This window comes from Camellia sinensis, chromosome 9 (assembly GCF_055761805.1).
Source record: "Camellia sinensis isolate YWXY chromosome 9, ASM5576180v1, whole genome shotgun sequence".
NCBI lineage: Eukaryota > Viridiplantae > Streptophyta > Magnoliopsida > Ericales > Theaceae > Camellia > Camellia sinensis.
Window position 1 is genome coordinate 76,629,573 of NC_138969.1, and position 22,097 is coordinate 76,651,669.

Here is a 22,097-nt window from a genome sequence, read left to right on the forward strand (position 1 = left end):
AAAAAATTATAAGAAATAAACAATTTAAATTATCAAAATTGACTCCAAAATAGCCCTATCAAGTCGAAACTATTCTCACAAGTTGACGAGAATCCAAACCAAAAAAAGAATGCATACATGAATGGACTGCAGGGTAATACTCGATCGAAAAAGGAATGCATGTGCAAAAATCGTGGAAAATAAATACTAAACTGGCGGAGGATATCATGGGATCCATTCTCTCTCTCTCTCTCTCTCTTTTAAGAATAAAAATACATATACAAAATGTCAAATTTCATCTAATTTTTTGACAGATGTCATCAATTAAATTAAATTAAAAAATATAAAAAATTAGAATACAAAATTAATACAATTCAAATTACAAGGATCAAATTGAAGTAAGAAGAAAACTATGAAAACCATAAGTATAATTTAGAGTAAAGTTAGATACCCCTAAAATCTTATCTCTAAGTTTACCCAAATGTGGTAAGAGGTTTTTTTTTTTTTTTTTGGTAGGAGGCTAGGTTTTAGTTGATTGATTTCTAAATAAATCAACAAATAACATGCAATACTTTTTTTTTGATCGGCAAAAAAAAAACTTTATTGATGGAATAAACAAGTACATAGTACAAAGCTAATTACATCAATAAAGTAAAAGGGAGGTGCAAAAGCATCACAATGGGCTAGATCATCCCAACGAGGTTGGCACCAACTAGCTCATCCTATCATTTGCTAGCACCCCCAGAGTTGGTGAGAGACCAATGAAAAAAAGACCACCCAACATGACAACAGATAAGACAGACAAACAACACAAACAGCAAACAGACCATCCAGCACAACATCCCCAAAACAGCAACCAGGGGCACAGTCAATTCTACAGAATCCGGCTTTTCCTCTTCAACATACCACTCAATCCTGAGTTCACAAACACCTGAGTGAGGCAGACCAGCAAGGATATAGCCTAAGTAGAGTAGACCAACAAAGATATAGCCTGAGTAGCCAAAAACAACTAAGGAGCAAAACACCCTACCAGCAGCAGTGCAAACTCTGAAGCAACAACAACTTGAATCTAGCTTCAGCTCAACCATTGAAGGCAGACAACAGATGGCAGGGCTGGAGTCAAACAAACAAAGAAATCACTGCAAACATCCAAGACCAGCAGGGCTGGAATCAACTCCCCTACCTAAACAGTGACCATGGTAGTCACCATATCAGTTCAGCATTTCACCAATTAGCAGAGCAGTCACAAACATATAGCCTCATGAATTATTGAGCATATCAGCCAAACAGCAAGACTTAAATACTCATGCATGCAGTTGAGTATATCAATCCAACAAACCAAGCCCTTATGGAAACCACTAAGACTTAACACACATCCAGAAGGCCCAGTATACAGAACATACATCATCACTAACTCATATACCAGATCCACCACAGCATACAGATCACACAACTCTAGCACACACACCAGCAACCCACAGCAACAGGCCAGAAGGCACAGCATACAGAAACACATCACTAACTTATACACCAGATCCGCCCCAACATACAAATCACACAACACTAACACACCCACTAGCAACCCACAGCAGCAGAACTGCTACTACTACACAGTTCCACCCAAGCACATCGGAATCTGAGTGAAGTTAAAAATAAAATCATTGATTGAGAAATTAAAGTCCTTCAGATGTGGCCTCAACCGCAGAGCTACTCTAGTCTTAATCAGCTCACACAATTCAGCCATGCTTGGAGTAGATGATCTGAAGATGCATTCATTTCTAAGCTTCCAGACTAACCGCAATACAGCTAAAGGGATAGCACTCCAGATTTTCCTTTCCCTCTTCTTCACCTTCCCAGCTGCCCACCACAACAATAACTGATCCACAGCCCCTGGTAATGCCCCTTGGGTTCCCCACCAATTCAACATATGAGACTAGATACTCCACACAAAAGGGCAGCAGACTAAAACATGATTCACAGATTCCAATTCAATCTTACATAACACACACAGATTACACAGATTAGACCCATTCACATTTAGGATTCCTAGCCTTTGTAGAAACTCCTTTGTCTTGATTCTCTTTTTCCAAGCCATCCACCCAAATACTTGCACCTTAGGAGGAATAAACTTTAATCACACCAGCTTACTAACACTGAGGGTTGGACCAAGGTTATCAACCACAACCTTATACAATGATTCTACAGAAAACTCACCAGAATTAGAAGCTAACCAAACAGGCTTATCCACCTGATCAGGCCGTAGCACAGGACCTGCTGCTAATTGGTTAAGAAGATTCTGCAACTAAGCCTTCTCCCAATCATACAACTCTCTTCTGAAAGCTAGGTTCCACACACCTAATTCATCTTTCCTGTCAAAAATATCTTTCAATGTAGCACTTTTCTTTGAGGATAACCTATAAAGGCCAGGAAACTCATCTTTAAAGGAAAGGTGATTACACCATTTATCAGTCCAAAAAATAATTCTTCTTCCATGACCAACCTTCAACTGGTAATTATTTAAGTAGATCTCTTGAAAGGTGGTGGACTGATCATCAATTGCTATGATTCCTCTCCATATAGCTGAATAATTATTACTAGCAACAAGGGATGGCAGCCAGCTACCATCCTCCAATTTATATTTGCTGCAGATAATCTTCCTCTACAGAGCTCCAGATTCACAACCAAACCTCCACCACCATTTTAGCAATAAGCACTTATTAATATCACGCACCTTCCTAATGCCTAGCCCTCCTTGCTCCACATTTTTACATAGTTCCTCCCAACGAACCATGTGAATCTTTTTCCTTAGAGTTGAACCACCCCATAGAAATGAAGCTTGAAGCCTCTCAAATTCTTTAGCAACCCCTTCAGGTAATCTAAACAGGGACAGATAATACACTGGTGATGAGGATGTCACAGCTTTGACAAGTGTCAACCTCCCAACAAAGGATAACAACTTTTTTTTCCACCCAGCCAGCCTACATCTGACTTTATCCAACACAGGTTTCCATGTGGATTTCTTCTTAGGATTAGCCCCAAGGGGTAGCCCAAGGTAAGTGAGTGGCAGGGATTTTATCTTACAATTCAGCACTAAAGCACAACTGAGCATTGTTTCATCTGAGACCCCCACCCCACACACAACACTTTTGTGGTAATTAATTCTTAACCCTGACATTAATTCAAAGCATCTCAGCACTCTTTTTACATGACTCACCTCTTCTACAGCTGCTTCACAGAATAAAATTGCATCATCTGCAAATTGAATGTGGGATAGGACTACCCCATTTGAGCCCACTTTCACTCCCTTGATCATTCCTAAATCCTGGGCTCTGGATAATAAAATATGCAAACCTTCAGCAACTATGTTAAACAAGAAATGAGACAAGGGATCACCTTGCCTTAACCCCCTTTGAGGGCTAAACTCTTTAGTTTGAGACCCATTGACAAGCACAAAAACCCTAGCAGAGGTTACACACTCCTTCACCCAACTAGACCATTTAGCACCAAACCCAAACTTAGAGATCATAGAGAACAAAAAGCCCTAATTGATGGAGTCGTATGCCTTCTCAAAATCCAACTTTATAATTATCCCCTTCTTCTTAGCTTTTTTCCACCCCTCTAACGACCTCATTAGCAATTAACACCCCATCCAAAATATTCCTTCCAGATAAAAAAGCTGACTATGTTTCACTAATTATGTGAGGCATCACTAATTTTAACCTATGAGCCAATAGCTTCGCTATGATCTTATAGATTGACCCCACCAAGCTTATGGGCCTATAGTCTGCTAGCCCTTGGGGATTCTTCTTTTTGGATACCAGGGTTATAAAGGAACTGTTTATACCCTTTACCAGCCTTCCATTCTTATGGAATTCATTCACAAAATTAATGACTTCACTCTTCATCACATTCTAGAATTTCTGAAAACACCCTATATTAAAACCATCTGGTCCTAGTGCTTTGTTACCATCATAATCCATCACTGCAGATTTAATTTCAGCTTCTAAGAACACTGCCTCCAGCCTTTCAGAACCATAGCATCCTTGCACTGATTTGAATGAGCCTCCTAATTCAGGTCTCCTCACCTAGTCCTCAGAAAAATGAGTTTTGAAGAACTCAAACACTCTTTTCTTCACTTGACAAGGGTCCTCATACATCACCTTCCCCTCTGTAATTGAATTGATTTCATTCCTTATTTGTCTACATATAGTCATAACATGAAAAAATCTTATATTCTTGTCTCCCTTCAAAGCCCAATTTAATCTTGACTTTTGAAACCATAATCTCTCCACCATCTTGCTCAACCTCCACACTTCTCCTCTAACCTCCCCTCTTCTTGTTTTTTCAGGTTCATCAAGATCTCTATTCTCAGCAACAAGATCAAAGTTGTGCAGTTCACTCTCAACTGCTTTTAGATTATTGATTACATCACCAAAAACCTCCACATTCCATTTTTTTAGACTTGCCTTCAAAGTCTTCAATTTATTTAACAAAACAAACCCAGCCCAGCCTTCTATTCTGGCCTCTTTCCAACTATTTTCCCAAAAAGAGTGAAGGTTTTTGTGTAGGAACCATGCATTCTGGACCCTGAAGGGTTTAGGGCCCCAGTCCCTTTCATCCTCCATTAGTAGAAGAGGACTGTGATCAGACAGCAACCTTGGCAATCCCCATAATTTTAACTTGAAAGACTTTAACCATTTCGGGTCTACTAAAACTCTGTCAATTCGACTCCACTTTTCACCTTCACATGAATTGCACCAGGTATACTTCCTTCCTAGCAAAGGTAGATCATATACTTCACATTTATCAATGTACTCATTCAATTCCCTCATGCCCTTATCCCTTCTTGGACACCCTTTTCTTTCACCAATGTTTCTTATCTCATTGAAGTCCCCACCCATGAACCAAGGCTTAGGGAATTCCTCCTTCAGCTTTATTAAACATTCCCATAGCTGTCCTCTTAAGCTTACAGCATTAGGTGCATATATGTTTAAAATAACACACTCAAAAGAATGAAAAAATGTACCTGACAGAAAGAGAAATCTCCTGTTGCTGCAGCTTTCTGAAATTTGAAAAACATCTGGATCCCAGACACAGAGTAAACCACCAGCTGAACCTTCAAAATCCACAGCCAAAAACTCTACTTTGTCTCTCACCCACATGGATTTTATATCTGCTTCAGCTCCTGGGCTTCAGATACACATGATTCTCCTTCACCCAGCCCAAGAGCACCATAACGTTCAATAGTGGTAGCAACCTAGCCTGTAGGCCCAGATTGGACTTGGTTCTCTTGGTTCAGCCTATGTCCTTTATATAACCTCTGATTATGGCCCAAAACCACATCAATTCTACCCCAAGCCTTTTGAGACTTGGCCCACTTAAGCTTCTAGCAAAGCCTGTTTGAGGACATGGTCAACAATGTTCTGACATTTGCTAGCGCCTGCAGCAAAGCCATTATTTTGGTTCCCAAAACCCATCATGACCTTGCATGCCTCACCACTAGTCTCCACCCTCATGCCACCGCTAGACTCTACCACTGCTGTATCACTCTTCCCGCCCCACACCTGCTCCACCTCCTCGCTCATACCCTCTCTGCGTGCCTTACAACCTATAACCACTTCATCTCTAGGAACTAACGCATAGTTTGAGTCATCCTCCATGTCATCATTCTCTTCCTCCTCATTTGTAACAACCCTCGTCACTGTTTACCGATTAACTACCGATTACTGCTAAACTGAGACTGATTATGATTGGTAATCGAACTGATTGAAATACTGAACTAACTGACTGAAATTTGGAACTGAATTGATTAAGTATATCTGTTTAATTGTATGACTATCTGTTGACTGTTTGATTATCTGTTCATGCCTTTGTGTTTAAATTGCGAATTGAAGGCCTTATCGGCGGCCGAATCTGAAATTGATTGACGATTTGTGTTCAGTAGAATTTATGTGATTTTATGGTATATTTATTTGAAAACTGATTTGGTATGATTAAATTAGATTAAAATGGGTTAAATTGCATTGTTGACTTAATTACTATTTTGCCATTGTGAGTGGCCACTATCTAAGACCACCTTTGAGCCTCATTACACCTAGATCAAACATTTGCTCAGCTCATTTCCCTTGTTATTGCCGACTAGAGAGTGACAATAGGGAGATTGGGTGATTTCATCTAGAATTGCTTGGAAATTGGAGGAATTGAAAGGAGTTCTTACTAGATTGAACCTCAAGACTAGTAATTAAGGAACCTAGGCATGAATTTCATCCTCTTGATTGTGTCTTTAAGTTGATTCATGCATGGCTCATGTCTAATTGAGGAGCTAAGTCATAATTTAGTTCTAACATGTTGAAATATAACTTAATTCATGCATGCATGTTTGGATTGTTGAGTTTTGAGTTGTTTTCATGGCAAAATGTTACATGCATGCTTATAATATGTTAAGTCCATGATTTCATCTTGTTTTGAAAAGAATTGGCTCATTGGAGCATGTTTTGGAAGCTTGGAAGCTAGCTAAACTCATGCATGTCATGCTTGGATTATGTTCTTGAAATTTGGCTTGAAAATGAGTTTAATTGATCTTCCTTTGGGCTTTGATTTTACAAATTGAGCTTTGAATCATGTTAAACTATGAGTTTTGAAGTGTTTTCCGGAAAATGAGCCCATGAGGATCGAATTTGGTGTTTGAAACTTGATTTTGAGCTTGAAGTTCAAATCTAGAAATTCCAGATTTTGAACTCACGCTCGAGCGGGATGACTGGCGCTCGAGCGTGGAAATCTTGCTCCCAGCATTTTGTTCTGTTTTTAAGTTAGCTCGAGCGGGGTAATTTACGCTCGAGCGGGACCTTGTGTCTTACGCTCGAGCGGGTGTCGAGCGCCCAATCGAGCGTGGATTTCACCTATCCAGCACTTTTGACTGTTTTGCAGTACGCTCGAGCGGTTGAGTATGCACTCGAGCGGAAACCTTTGTCTGCATGTCCGCTCGAGCGGAGTAACCTACGCTCGAGCGTGACCCCTATTTTCTGAAAATTCTGAAAATGCTTTTAAAGTGCATCTTTGCATCCTCATCTCATCCTAGGCATTCTTAGGCCTAGTTTAAGGCATCTTAATGAGGATATAGATGTAGAACACACCGAGGCAAATTAGGGATTAAGTTTTTATCTTTCCCAACTGTTTAGCTTAGTGTGTGTTCAATCTGTAAACTGTGTAGGGTTGGCGACTGGGGACGCGCTCTAGCTTTACTGTAGCCCAGAACTCTGTGAGTAACAACTGTGTAAAGATATGTTTAAAATGATTATCTTCTGAACAATTGAACTGTACTGCTTTCTAAACTGATACTGTTAATTGAATGAATGTATGTCCTGTATTCTGAACTGTATTGTGGCATCCTTAGCAACTACTGTTTACTGTTACTGTTACAGAGATCTCTGTCGGTTCCCTTGTTGGAACCACTACTGTTTACTGATTGATGGCCATCATTTACTGTTCGGTCTTTTAAGACCTACTGTTTACTGTACTGTTATGCTAATGGATGTACCACATATGACTGATATGCTGAATTAACGAACTGTTTTCATTACTGTAAGGGCATTCATTCTTAACCTCTTTACGCATTATGTTATTCACTGGGCTTTAGCTCACTGCTCATATATATATGTAGGTGTACAGGCACCAGACCGTGGTTAGAAGCGTCGGGGTAAGCTCCAGTTTTGTCAAGCCAACCACTATGCCTCACTACGAGGTTCCGAGCTTGTCAAGTTATGGCTTAGGGGTGTTTTAGTTCCCTCTCCTGTCTCTGTAACTGTTTTGTTTACTATACTGTACTGTTTAATAGGGATTAAGTCCTTGTTCTGATTGACTGTATATATTGTACATACTGTTTTGTCTGACTGTATATATTTGAATGAAAGTCTTTTTGCATACAGACTGTCACAGCTCATTGGACATTGTTTATTTACTGTATTGGCTTCCACCAGGCCCCTGCACTCTGTTTTACTGTATTACTGTTAAGCAAGCCTTCGGTAATCTTGGATTACTGGGCGGTTACGGTGCTAAACCCATAGGGGCGGGTTTGGGTCGTGCCAGAGTGGTATCAGAGCGATACTTACCACAAGTTATACTGCACACACGTGTCTCAATGAGCTATAGGATGTCCTAGAAAAGCGATTAGGGCATTACATGAGCATGATAAGTGTGTGGCTATGACATGACTGAATGTATGCTAATGTGTTAATCTGTTTAAACAAATGACTGCCTATGTTGAAAACTGCTATAACTGCCTATAGTGAAATGGATAATGCGAGAACTGCAAATGAATTTGAATCCTCATCCTCTGAGGCAAGAATGGCAAGACTGGAAAGAATGATGGAACTAATAACTAAGAGACTAGATCAACAACAGAATCAACAGCCCCTACCTCCTCCTCCGGTACAGCCGGAGCAGAATGTGAATGTTAATGATGGGGACATAATTGCTCTCACCCATAAGTTCAGGAAAATGAAACCGCCATCCTTCCAGGGAGGCCTTGAACCGTTAAAAGCTGAAGCGTGGGTTCTCGAGACAGAAAAATTGTTTGAGATTTTTCCGTGCTTCGAAGCACATAAAGTGCTATTGGCCACCTTTACTCTGCAAGAAGAAGGTAGAAGGTGATGGATGCTTATCCGTGATGACAATACAGTTATGACTTGGGCTCAATTCAAAAGAGCCTTCTTTGAAAAGTACTTCCCTCAATGTGTTAGGGACAGAAAAGTAACTGAATTCGAACAGTTGAGACAGGGCACAATGTCCGTTGCTGAATATGAGACAAAATTTACTGAACTTGCCCGTTATGCACCACATATGGTTGACACTGACTACAAGAAGGCCAGAAAGTTTGAAGGCGGCCTTAATGTTGCAATACTGGACAGAATAAATGTTCTGAAATTACCGAATTATGTAAATGTTCTTGACCGAGCCTTGATGGCTGAATTGAACATCGAAGCACTGAAAACTGAAACATCAGCGTCTGAATGGTGTGGTAAAAGGCAGGGTTATAAATTCAAGAAAGGCAAGCATAACCTATTGAACAAGAAACAGAATACGGGGTTAACAACTAGCCCCAGCCAAGGGAGTGGTTTCATACCACCCTGTTCTGAGTGTGGCAAGAAGCACAAAGGGGTCTGTTACAAAATATCTGGAGCCTGTTACAGGTGTGGCAAGGTGGGCCACATGGTTAAAGACTGCCCCTCTGCTCCACAAGCATGTAGTAAAGCTGCACCAAGCGTAGCTGCATCAACTGTCGCACCAAAATCGAACCCAAAAGCTACCGGGAAAGAGCCCATGAGGTAGGGCCGAGTGTTCGCCCTAGTACCGGGAGACGTGCAGAATACCGAGACCGTTGTGCCAGGTATTCTCTCTATTTGTACTCAAAATGCTTATGTACTGATTGATTTAGGGTCTACGCATTCATATGTATCGCATGCTTTTTCGCGAAAATTGAATAGACCATTAGGACCCATGAATTATCTGTTAGCTGTATCATCACCCATTGGGGGATCTATGACCTGTGCATATATGTACCCTGCTTGTGAAATTATTGTTGGAGATGCACATTTGTTTATTGACTTACTGCCTCTGAACATTGATCATTTTGATGTAATATTAGGAATGAACTGGTTAACGAAATACCATGTCACCATAGACTGTGTAACAAAACAAGTAGTTTTCTGTCCACCGGGTTTACCCGAATTTGTGTTTGATGGGGTTGGAGTAGTACCTCATCCGTATTTGATTTCATCTGTAAAAGCTGTTAAATTGATTAGAAAGGGGTGTAAGGGATATCTGTGTTCTGTATTGACTGTATCTACTGATGATAATGCTAACGTGAACAGTATTCCTATAGTTAGAGAATTCCCAGATGTTTTTCCAGATAATCTGCCAGGGGATTTGACTGACAGGGAGATTGAATTTACCGTTGATGTGATTCCGAAAACACAGCCAGTATTTAAAGCTCCTTACCGAATGGCTCCAACTGAACTGAAGGAATTGAAAGTGCAACTGCAAGAACTGCTAGATAAGAAGTTCATCAGGCCTAGCACTTCGCCATGGGGCGCTCCTGTTTTATTTGTGAAGAAGAAAGACGGCTTGCTGAGACTGTGTATTGACTACCGTGAACTGAATAAGGTAATTGTGAAAAATAAATACCCATTGTCACGTATTGATGACTTATTTGATCAGTTATAGGGTGCTCAAGTGTTCTCTAAGATCGACCTCAGATCAGGATACCATCAGTTGAAAGTTAAACCAGAGGACATTGACAAAACTGTTTTTCGAACGAGGTATGAACATTACGAATTTTTAGTTATGCCTTTCAGAGTTACTAATGCACCTGCTGCATTTATGGACCTCATGAACAGAATCTTTAAACCATACCTTGATGACTTTATTGTAGTATTCATTGATGACATATTGATTTACTCCAAAAGTATAGAAGAACATGAACATCATCTGAGACTTGCCCTACAGACCCTAAGAGAACAGAAACTTTATGCTAAACTGTCTAAATGTGAATTTTGGCTTAATCATGTTATGTTTTTGGAGCATGTTGTTAGCAAGGATGGAATTTCTGTTGATCCGCAGAAAATTGAAGCTGTAGTAAACTGGCCTAGACCAACAAATGTGACAGAAGTCCGAAGCTTTTTGGGACTAGCCGGGTATTACAGAAGATTTGTCAAAGATTTCTCTAAAATTTCCTTACCGTTGACCCAGTTAACTTAAAAGGGGATATCATTTGATTGGACTGACCAAAGGGAATCAGCATTCCAAGAATTGAAAACTCGACTTGTGACTGCACCGGTTCTTACCCTACCTTCAGGTACGGATGGTTATACTGTATTTAGTGATGCTTCTCATAAGGGTTTGGGATGTGTTTTAATGCAGAATGGGAGAGTTATTGCTTATGCTTCTCGACAATTGAGACCGCATGAAAAGAACTACCCGACCCATGATCTGGAACTTGCTGCAGTAGTATTTGCACTGAAAATCTGGCGTCACTATCTGTATGGGGTGACATGTGAAGTATATACCGACCACAAGAGTCTGAAATATGTCTTCACACAGAAAGAACTGAACATGAGACAACGGAGATGGCTAGAACTGATTAAAGACTATGACCTACAGATTTTGTACCATCCAGGAAAAGCCAACACCGTTGCCGATGCACTGAGCCGTAAATCAATTGGAAATTTAGCCTGTTTGCTTACCGGGCAAAATGAATTGCTTTGTGACCTTGAAAACTCTGAAATTGAAATCGTTTTGCGAGAACAAGGTGGAACCTTAGCTGCTATTTCTGCTCAACCAGCACTGATTGAAGAGATTAAAGAGAAACAGCAACTAGATGACTTCTTGAAGAAGATCATCGAAGAAAGGGAAACTAAACCAAGACCGGGTTTCAAATTTGAAAAGAAAGATTGTGTGTGCCAAATGATTCTGAATTGAAAAGAAGAGTTCTGCAAGAGGGACACAATTCAAAATTTTCTATCCATCCAGGGAATACGAAAATGTACCAAGACCTGAAACTGAATTTCTGGTGGCTGGGAATGAAGAAAGAAATTGTTGATTTTGTATCGAAATGTCTTCATTACCAACAAGTCAAAGCCGAACATCAACGACCCGCAGGCTTATTGCAGCCCTTACCCATACTAGAGTGGAAATGGGAACATATCACCATGGATTTTATTGTGGGATTGCCTCGCTCCAATAAAGGTACGGACTCAATTTGGGTTATCATTGATAGATTGACTAAATCTACTCACTTTTTACCTGTTAAGACAATTTATAATGCGAACAAATTGGCTATACTCTATATTGATGAAATTGTTAGACTGCATGGAGTGCCTGTGTCCATTGTTTCTGACAGGGATTCGAAGTTTACATCGAGATTTTGGCAAAGCTTACAGACTGCATTGGGTACTGAATTGAGACTGAGTAGTGCTTATCATCCTCAGACCGATGGCCAGTCAGAAAGGACCATCCAGACTCTGAAGGATTTACTGAGAATGTGTGCCCTTGATTTTCAGGAAAACTGGGAAAGTCATTTGCCCTTAGCTGAATTCGCCTACAACAATAGCTATCATTCAAGTATTGGTATGGCGCCTTTCGAGGCATTGTATGGCTGAAAATGTAGATCTCTGATTTGCTGGGCAGAAGTTGGAGATGGGCCTTTGCTTGGGCCCGAGATTGTATACGAAACGACTGAGAAAGTGAAACTGATACAACAGAGACTGAAAACCGCACAGAGCAGACATAAAAGTTATGCTGATGTCAAAAGACGGGATAGAGAATACGAAGTGGGTGATCACGTATTTGTGAAAGTGACACCGATGAAAGGCCAGACTCGTTTTGGAGTCAAAGGCAAGTTAGCACCGGGATACGTCGGACCATATGTGATTATTGAGAAAATCAATCCGGTGGCGTATCAGGTTGCGCTTCCTCCTGAAATGGAGCATATGCACAATGTCTTCCACATTTCTATGTTGAGGGACTACCTCCGGGATCCTTTCCACGTAATAGAGCCTACTCATGTAGTGCTGAGTGATAACTACACTTACGAGGAACGGCCTATTCAGATTGTAAACAGACGGATCATGAAGTTGAGAAACAAAGAGATCCTGTTAGTGAAAGTTGACTGGCAAAACCATGGTGGCGTGTATGCCACTTGGGAGAGAGAAGATGACATGGTCAAAAGATATCCGGAACTGTGTTCCACTGAATCCTATTTTCTTCCAAAACGAAGGTAACTCGAGTTTAGAGGACTAAACTCTTTTTAAGGAGGGGAGACTGTAACAACCCTCGTCACTGTTTACCAATTAACTACCGATTACTGCTAAACTGAGACTGATTATGATTGGTAATCGAACTGATTGAAATACTGATCTGACTGACTGAAATTTGGAACTGAATTGATTAAGTATATCTGTTTAATTGTATGTCTATCTGTTGACTGTTTGATTATCTATTCATGCCTTTGTGTTTAAATTGCGAATTGAAGGCCTTATCGGCGGCCGAATCTGAAATTGATTGTCGATTTGTGTTCAGTAGAATTTATGTGATTTTATGGTATATTTATTTGAAAACTGATTTGGTATGATTAAATTAGATTAAAATGGGTTAAATTGCATTGTTGACTTAATTACTATTTTGCCATTGTGAGTGGCCACTATCTAAGACCACCTTTGAGCCTCATTACACCTAGATCAAACATTTGCTCAGCTCATTTCCCTTGTTATTGCCGACTAGAGAGTGATAATAGGGAGATTGGGTGATTTCATCTAGAATTGCTTGGAAATTGGAGGAATTGAAAGGAGTTCTTGCTAGATTGAACCTCAAGACTAGTAATTAAGGAACCTAGGCATGAATTTCATCCTCTTGATTGTGTCTTTAAGTTGATTCATGCATGGCTCATGTCTAATTGAGGAGCTAAGTCATAATTTAGTTCTAACATGTTGAAATATAACTTAATTCATGCATGCATGTTTGGATTGTTGAGTTTTGAGTTGTTTTCATGGCAAAATGTTACATGCATGCTCATAATATGTTAAGTCCATGATATCATCTTGTTTTGAAAAGAATTGGCTCATTGGAGCATGTTTTGGAAGCTTGGAAGCTAGCTAAACTCATGCATGTCATGCTTGGATTATGTTCTTGAAATTTGGCTTGAAAATGAGTTTAATTGATCTTCCTTTGGGCTTTGATTTTACAAATTGAGCTTTGAATCACGTTAAACTATGAGTTTTGAAGTATTTTTCAGAAAATGAGCCCATGAGGATCGAATTTGGTGTTTGAAACTTGATTTTGAGCTTGAAGTTCAAATCTAGAAATTCTAGATTTTGAACTCACGCTCGAGCGGGATGACTGGCGCTCGAGCGTGGAAATCGTGCTCCCAGCATTTTGTTCTGTTTTTAAGTTAGCTCGAGCGGGGTAATTTACGCTCGAGTGGGACCTTGTGTCTTACGCTCGAGCCGGTGTCGAGCGCCCAATCGAGCGTGGATTTCACATATCCAGCACTTTTGACTGTTTTGCAGTACGCTCGAGCGGTTGAGTATGCGCTCGAGCGGAAACCTTTGTCTGCATGTCCGCTCGAGCGGAGTAACCTGCGCTCGAGCGTGACCTCTGTTTTCTGAAAATTCTGAAACTGCTTTTAAAGTGCATCTTTGCATCCTCATCTCATCCTAGGCATTCTTAGGCCTAGTTTAAGGCATCTTAATGAGGATATAGATGTAGAACACACCGAGGCAAATTAGGGATTAAGTTTTTATCTTTCCCAACTGTTTAGCTTAGTGTGTGTTCAATCTGTAAACTGTGTAGGGTTGGCGACTGGGGACGCGCTCTAGCTTTACTGTAGCCCAGAACTCTGTGAGTAACAACTGTGTAAAGATATGTTTAAAATGATTATCTTCTGAACAATTGAACTGTACTGCTTTCTAAACTGATACTGTTAATTGAATGAATGTATGTCCTGTATTCTGAACTGTATTGTGGCATCCTTAGCAACTACTGTTTACTGTTACTGTTACAGAGATCTCTGTTGGTTCCCTTGTTGGAACCACTACTGTTTACTGATTGATGGCCATCATTTACTGTTCGGTCTTTTAAGACCTACTGTTTACTGTACTGTTATGCTAATGGATGTACCACATATGACTGATATGCTGAATTAACGAACTGTTTTCATTACTGTAAGGGCATTCATTCTTAACCTCTTTACGCATTATGTTATTCACTGGGCTTTAGCTCACTGCTCATATATATATGTAGGTGTACAGGCACCAGACCGTGGTTAGAAGCGTCGGGGTAAGCTCCAGTTTTGTCAAGCCAACCACTGTGCCTTACTGCGAGGTTCTGAGCCTGTCAAGTTATGGCTTAAGGGTGTTTTAGTTCCCCCTCCTGTCTCTGTAATTATTTTGTTTACTGTACTGTACTGTTTAATAGGGATTAAGTCCCTGTTCTGATTGACTGTATAGATTGTACATACTGTTTTGTCTAACTGTATATATTTGAATGAAAGTCTTTTTGCATACAGACTGTCACAGCTCATTGGACATTGTTTATTTACTGTATTGGCTTCCGCGAGGCCCCTGCACTATGTTTTACTGTATTACTGTTAAGCAGGCCTTCGGTAATCTTGGATTACTGGCCGGTTACAGTGCTAAACCCATAGGGGCGTGTTTGGGTCGTGACATCATTGTTGCTCCTACCCAGGCCCTGTATCATTGGTTCATTTGAGCTACACTTATTTTCCTGCATTTGAGCCCTCTGGCACTTGCACACCATATTCATGGTTTTTATCATCACCAATTGTTCTTTACACACTCTTACTGGATACAGAAGACCTTTGCACTCCAATTTGATAACCTTATTGATTGGTTCCATGCATTTGGTGGAGATCTTAAGCTTGGTACACGCAAAGGACTTAGGGTGATCACTATCACCATCAAAGCACAGAAAATTTCCCCATAGCCCACCAATTTTCCTCAGATTTGTACTATTCCATAAGTTTAATGGAATACCATAGCAGCTGATCCACACACAACTTTCCTGTTCCAGAACCAGCCCATCTTTTCCTTCCAAAATAGCCTCGTACCACTCCAAAATCAACTCTTTAATAGGCTGTATTTTTAATACCTTCTCCTGCTTTGTCTTGAATGTTAGCACCACATCGCGGCGTCCACTCTCTCGGATCAGAACATTTTCCATTCCCATTCCTTCAAGTTCCTTCTTCAGATTGACATTTGCGTGCTCATCCTTCAAGCGAACCACTACACTTTCGTACAGCCACCTATTCCCCATTTCCTCAGCCTTCAGAGTAAAGCTATCTTTCTGAGCATTACTTTGTCCTACCACTGCTTCTGCATATGACTTTTGGACTGTAGATACTCCTACCTTGCTTCTTCCTTCCTTTTGGTAGCCATTGTATCTTGTTGCTTGAAGACGCAAAGGGCCTTTTACACCTTGACCCTCTACCTTTTCCTTGCCAAAAGTTGCATGCTTCACCTCTATTGCCGTATCGTCCACCCATAATCCATTTGCTTTTTGAACAGCTACTGTTGCAGCTACAGAGCAATCAAACCTTAACAACCCAAATCTTGTGTTAGTGAGCTTCCTTCTCTTTTGCGGAATAAAAACATCCTTCATCACCCCAAACTTAGAGAAGATGTTATACAACCCCTTTGGATTCACTGATCTTCGTATATTATCCACAAATACAGTGAAGAAGCTTGTGCGTCCCTCAATCACTCCTCTTATTTGTCCTTTTCGATGTTGTCCCCTTTGTCTCACAGCAGGAATCCTGCCCCTTGCTTAGCTCCTTCCATGTTGATATAGCTAAATAACATGCAATACTTCACGTCATTAGGGTAATTTAGAAGGGTTTGGCTTCTTTGAAGTTGTCATAATTTGAGAGAGCATTTGAGTTTAGTAGGCTCATTTTGGAATCGATTCTGATGATTCGAGCCATTCAATTTTTTGGACTTGTTAAATAGAATATTCATGCAAAAAATTAAGATGATTGAATATTAGTAGCTATATGTTTAAATCATATTTGTTTTAGAAAGATAGATGACAAATATAATTTCAAGAATAACTATTCATTTTTTGTAATACAAATTTAATTCAAATATATAGGTGTCAATATTCGATCATTTTGATTTTTTGTATGAATATTATACTCAACAAATTCTAAAAAGTGAACTATTCGAATTATTAAAACAGACATGTGGTGGGCTCAACAACTCTTTAAATTCTCTCATATTGAGATGTGAGCATGTAAGAAATTCAACCCAATTTTAAAATGATGTTTCAAAATATTTTAAGAATATTTACTCATAAATCTCTTTTCATCTACTTATAATATAATCAAAATGCTTCGAGATGTTTTAAGCATTTTCTGTATAATTTACCGTTAACAAATAAAGAAAGAATTTTAGTGGTTCAAAACTGGAAAGAGAGTAATGTAGGTATATATATGTGTCTTTGAATCAAGCCACATAATAATAGAATAATGACTACCAATTATATAAATATTAAAATGGAAACACAATAAAATTGGAAATTGTATTGAATAATTTTGTAATAAAAGTTTATAACCGCTGAGATAAAAAAAAATTGATATTGTATTAATCACAACAATTAGGCTGTGTTTGGTTGTGCTTTTGAAACGTGATTCTACACCTGTGTTTCAGTATGATGTTTGTTTAGGATTTTGTAATCACGTTTCAAAAGCTCTGCTGAGAGCTCTGTACCAAATCTGTCTCAGCCGCTCTTTTGCTCTGTTTTTTTTTTCAAAATTTTTGCTAAGGGGACGTCCGGCCGGTCGTCCAGCCGGCTGTCCAGAACAGTAATTTTTTTTTTTTTTTTCAATTGATTTATATAATCGGAAAAAATATTTTCTGAAATTTTTTTAATTTTTTATGTGCTTTAAAATAATTTTGAATTGTATGTTTAGTTATGAGTTGTAAATTTTTGTATCACATATCAAATGTCACATCAATAATTCCCCACTCAAATCAAACCTCTTTTCCAAAACTATTTTCAAAACTCTTTACCAAACAAATTTTCTACACTCAAATCATAACTCCACAACACACAAACTCAAAATACAACTCATACTCTCAAATCACATTTACAAAACTCTACCAAACGCTACCTTAATGTCTTAAAGTAGTTTTCATTAAAAATATTTCGAAGACGATAATATTTTCCTCTTTTTTTGTGTGAGTGAAAATTATCTTTGGTACAGTATGGATTACACTTGATGTGAATTTTTTTACATACTTTCCACGCTAAACTTTCACAACTCGGATAGAATTGGGATTCATTTATTTACATTTATACTCTTAATTACAGCTCGTTAAGTGGTATAACATTTTCTAGCATTTTTGTAATTAGCAATGCTATATTGAAAATTTATGCACAGAATTTACAAAAGTTCTCACATGAAGGTGGGACTCACACATGTGAGATCCATGTGGAATGGACACAGGAAGAGTGCTGTCACAGCACCCCACTTGATGCCCCTCGATTGAAATTCATTTTGATTTTATTTTGATGATCCGAATCGTCAGTGATATGGGATTTGTTGAGTATATTACTCATAAAAAGTGAGGTTAATTGGACATTCATATCCCCATGATTGGACCATAATTGTTTTTGAAAAAATTATCAAAATTATGTTAACCATTTATTTTTTTTAAACATAAACATAGTTTTGTTATAGATTATAGAAGTCTAATTGCCTTTATTTTATTTTATTTTTTGTGAATAATTTACTCAATGAACCCCATAATATGAACTAAACAAATTCAAAAAGTAAAGACACAGTACCTTCCAAAAGTTACATGTAGGACCGACCCTCATGGGCGAGCTTCTGTACATTCTATCCATAGATTTTATGTGTAATTAGTACTTTTTTTTTTTTTTTTTTTTTTGTAATTTGTGTGTTCCTAAGATTGATATATTGTTAATTAGCATTTAATGCTAACATTTAATTATTCGGTTAACTGTGGTGCTGCATGCACTAATTAGCGTACCAACATATATTATGATGTTATAATTGACCTTACCCATTATACAAATTATAAAAATTCAAAACCTCTAAAATTATGTTACATCATCTGTTAGTACAACAATTAACATATCATATGGTATATATAAGCATTATTCTTTTGTTAATCAGCTCAAATGAGTGGCATTGCTATACCAACAAATTAATTGGTCATTGCATTAAATGAAGAGCATTACTTTTTGACAATAAATAATGAATGTCTATGGGGTGAGGTTTGGATGAGATATTAGTCATAAAAGGGGAGGTAGAAATGCAGTCTTAACCTTCAATTCAATACAAGCTATGAAGCAGGGGTATGATCAACTGAAGGGGTGGATCTATTTTTTTTTTTTTTTGATCAGCAAAGAGAAATTTCATTAATAGCATGAAATTAAAGGTACAGGAAGATGACATGCATCGAGAGAGATTCAGAAAGTACAAATTACCCCTACTACTGCTACTCGCATCCATACAACCAACCCCTTGACCTCACGATTTTTTTTTTTTAAACAAAAAAAGTTAAGAAGGACTTAACTAGAAAATAAAATACATGAATCCCCATAAAAACAACCCACAAAAAAACCCAAACTCCTGCACACCTCTAATCAACCCAAATATTTTAAAACCTAAGCTGCTGCACTCCCCAAGACGCATGCACTCCTTCCACTAGCCTTCTCCCACACCAGACAACTCCATCGGGCTTCACCCAGCCTTCTCCCACCCCAGGCATCTCCATCAGCCTTCTCCCATGGCCGGAACTCCATCGGAACCAACCACTGACCAACCACCCATTTGAACACAACTTAATCATCACGCCAAGACCCACACATAAACCGAGAAAACTCCAAAACCAACACTGGAAAACTCCACATCCGAGGAAAACACCTGACCACAACTTATTCATCCGAACACGCACCACCACTGCCAAGACGCAAGCACTCCTTGCTGGTCTGCACCTGACCCTTCCACCAACCTTCTCCCACGCCAGACACTCACACCCAAGGTCGAAAATACCTCCTCCACAAGCTGAAACACCATCTCCAACAACCCACACCACCACTGCCAAGACGCATGCACTCCTTGTTGTTCTACTCCTGACCCTTCCACCAGCCTTCTCCCATGCCAGACATCTCGATTGGGCTTCACCCAACCTTCTCCCACGCCAGACATCTTCATCAGCCTTCTCCCACGGCCAGAGCTCCATCGGACTTCACCTACGCCTAACATTTCTGCCGAACTTTGTGGGACTTCACCCACTCCTTGCTCGAAGCTTGTTTCCAATATCGAAACACCCACCGCAAAAACACCTTTTGGCCAACAACTCACACCCGAGGTCGAAAATACCTCCTCCACAAGCCGAGACACCGACTCCCACCAAAGAAAACCCATGGCTGAAAGACCCAAGATCCAACTCCATCGGACTCCCCCAAGAGCAACAACTCTCTCTAGAGATTGCCGAACACCAAGACTGAGCCCACCCCAAGGCTGAACCCACCCCGAACACCCAATAGAATAGAAAAAGATAAGGAAAAACTATGGGGATTCAAGTTTATTAAAAATGAAACAGTGATCACGCACAAAAGAGGCGAGGCCAGCCGACCACCATTGCCAAAGGCGGCGGCCAGCTGGCCAACAATGAGGCCCGGGGTGGGGGTTTTTAGAGAGAGAGGTTTTTGAGAGAGAGATTATTACTCACGCATGTATCTATTGGGTGGATCTATTATTGGTGTGATTCAACAACATAATGGGGAAAAGAGAAGAATCTTGAACACGAGATATGTGTTTGGCTGTGCTGATATGGAGTTTCATTTAATTTATGGAATGTTAACACATTCAAAACTATTGGTAGCTTATGGAGTGAGATAATCTAGTTCGATGAAGTTATCAATGTAGATTCTCTTAAATACAATAAGGTCAAATTGATAACGAATAGCATGAAGCCTATAAATAGGATGATAAGTTTGGAGTACAAAGGAAACATATATCCTGTTAGGATATATGAATCCTTTGATTTTCATGAAGATGTAGCATTCAATTATAGTGCAGGGGAAGATCAAATCTCTATCAATGGGGGAATCAATACAAGGGGGGCCTAGATTAGGTATGAGTAGTCTGCATAATGCTGAAAAAAGAGTTTGCAGAACAAAAAAGGGTGCTTTCTTCAAATTCAAACAAATTAAATGAGTCATCATCATCTAGCAATCAGTATTTGAAGAGAAATGGATTTTATAGAGGATCTACGCTAAATTGGGTGCAAATGAAACCTCTTAAATCAAGGGGTGGTTTGGCCCACAACAAAAATATGGGCGCGTTTATTCATTATTTTGGAGGCCTAAATCCACTACTGTAGATCAAGGAATTCCTGTTGAAGAATATAAGACTGTGCTAGTATCTCATGGGCCCAGTTCACTTGGAAGGAATTGACGTAGTTGAAAAGTTTTCTATTCCGGCACAGAATGGCAATTCGGTCAAGAAAAAGGAATTATCTAGGAGTCATAAGGCTGGTGGTGTTCATAAGGTCTCAAACCCCAACAATGCTAGTCAAAGAAATAAAAAAGGAAGAATAAGTTACTGAAAGTATTAATGGTATTTCCAAAATTGAAGAGATGGGATATTGGTTTGAGGTGATTATTTGATATGAGGGTTCGAATTTGGAAGGTGTAGATGGACTGTTATGATCGGTGTTTTGGGTGTTGAGGGTGGTTTTATTTCCTTTGTTTTCTTGTTTGTTCGGTTGGTTTCCCTCCAGTCATAGTGTAATGCTAGTAGATGATTGGCTTCCTTTTCGATCCCGACCTAGTTGGAATCATCTAGTTTGCTTTGATACTTAGGCACTCGTCTCCATTTATTAATGTTCATCTCTGTATTCTGTACATCTGATTTTCGTCAATAAAGTTTCTTTTGCTGATAAAAAAAATAAAATAAATAAATAATACATGTCTAACTTGGCCAGTACATTATAAATAGAAAAATCACTTTTGTTTGGTTTTAGAAAATTAAGCCCACTTTTTAGAAAATTATTATTATTATTATTATTTTTTGTGTTTTTTTGTTTTAGTTAAAAATTTTAATATTTTATGATTTATTTATTTATTTATTTTAGTTTTTGGATGCACTTCACCTAGATACACTTAAAAAGTATAATATTTACATAAAAAAATCTTCAAAAAATTCATCAAACACAAAAAAATATATAAAAATCCAGTACATTTTCGTATTCTTATATATTTATTGAATTGTTTAAATATAAATTCACAAATATTTTACTTTTTAATTACATTTAAGTTATTTGCATTTAGAAAGTAAAAAATTTACTTAAAAAATTAAAAAAATTCACTAAAAAAAATATCAATTTTCAAAAAATAAATCAAAACCAAACAATTAGCATCCCCATTGTTGAAAACTAATAAAAATTACATAAAATGAAGGGAAACAATACCATAAATTATGTGGTTTTGGCTACACCCTATATCAAGTAGGGTGTTCATGGGTTGGTTTGATACTACATTTAGAATCAATCTAATTATGACCAGTTCCAAGG

The 22,097-nt window shown here is 38.8% G+C and overlaps 1 protein-coding gene across 1 annotated transcript; it reads right to left on the minus strand.

Moving 5' to 3' along the window:
- Positions 1-353: 353 nt before the first annotated feature.
- LOC145799554 (uncharacterized) lies at positions 354-5,141 on the minus strand. Its single transcript, XM_082889146.1, has 10 exons — positions 4,305-5,141; positions 3,910-4,064; positions 3,194-3,467; positions 2,711-3,055; positions 2,335-2,638; positions 2,120-2,178; positions 1,776-1,912; positions 1,556-1,615; positions 807-1,092; positions 354-389 (listed from the first exon to the last, which is right to left on the minus strand). The coding sequence occupies exons 1-10, from the start codon at positions 5,139-5,141 to the stop codon at positions 354-356; spliced, it is 2,493 nt and encodes an 830-aa protein (XP_082745272.1).
- Positions 5,142-22,097: the final 16,956 nt, after the last annotated feature.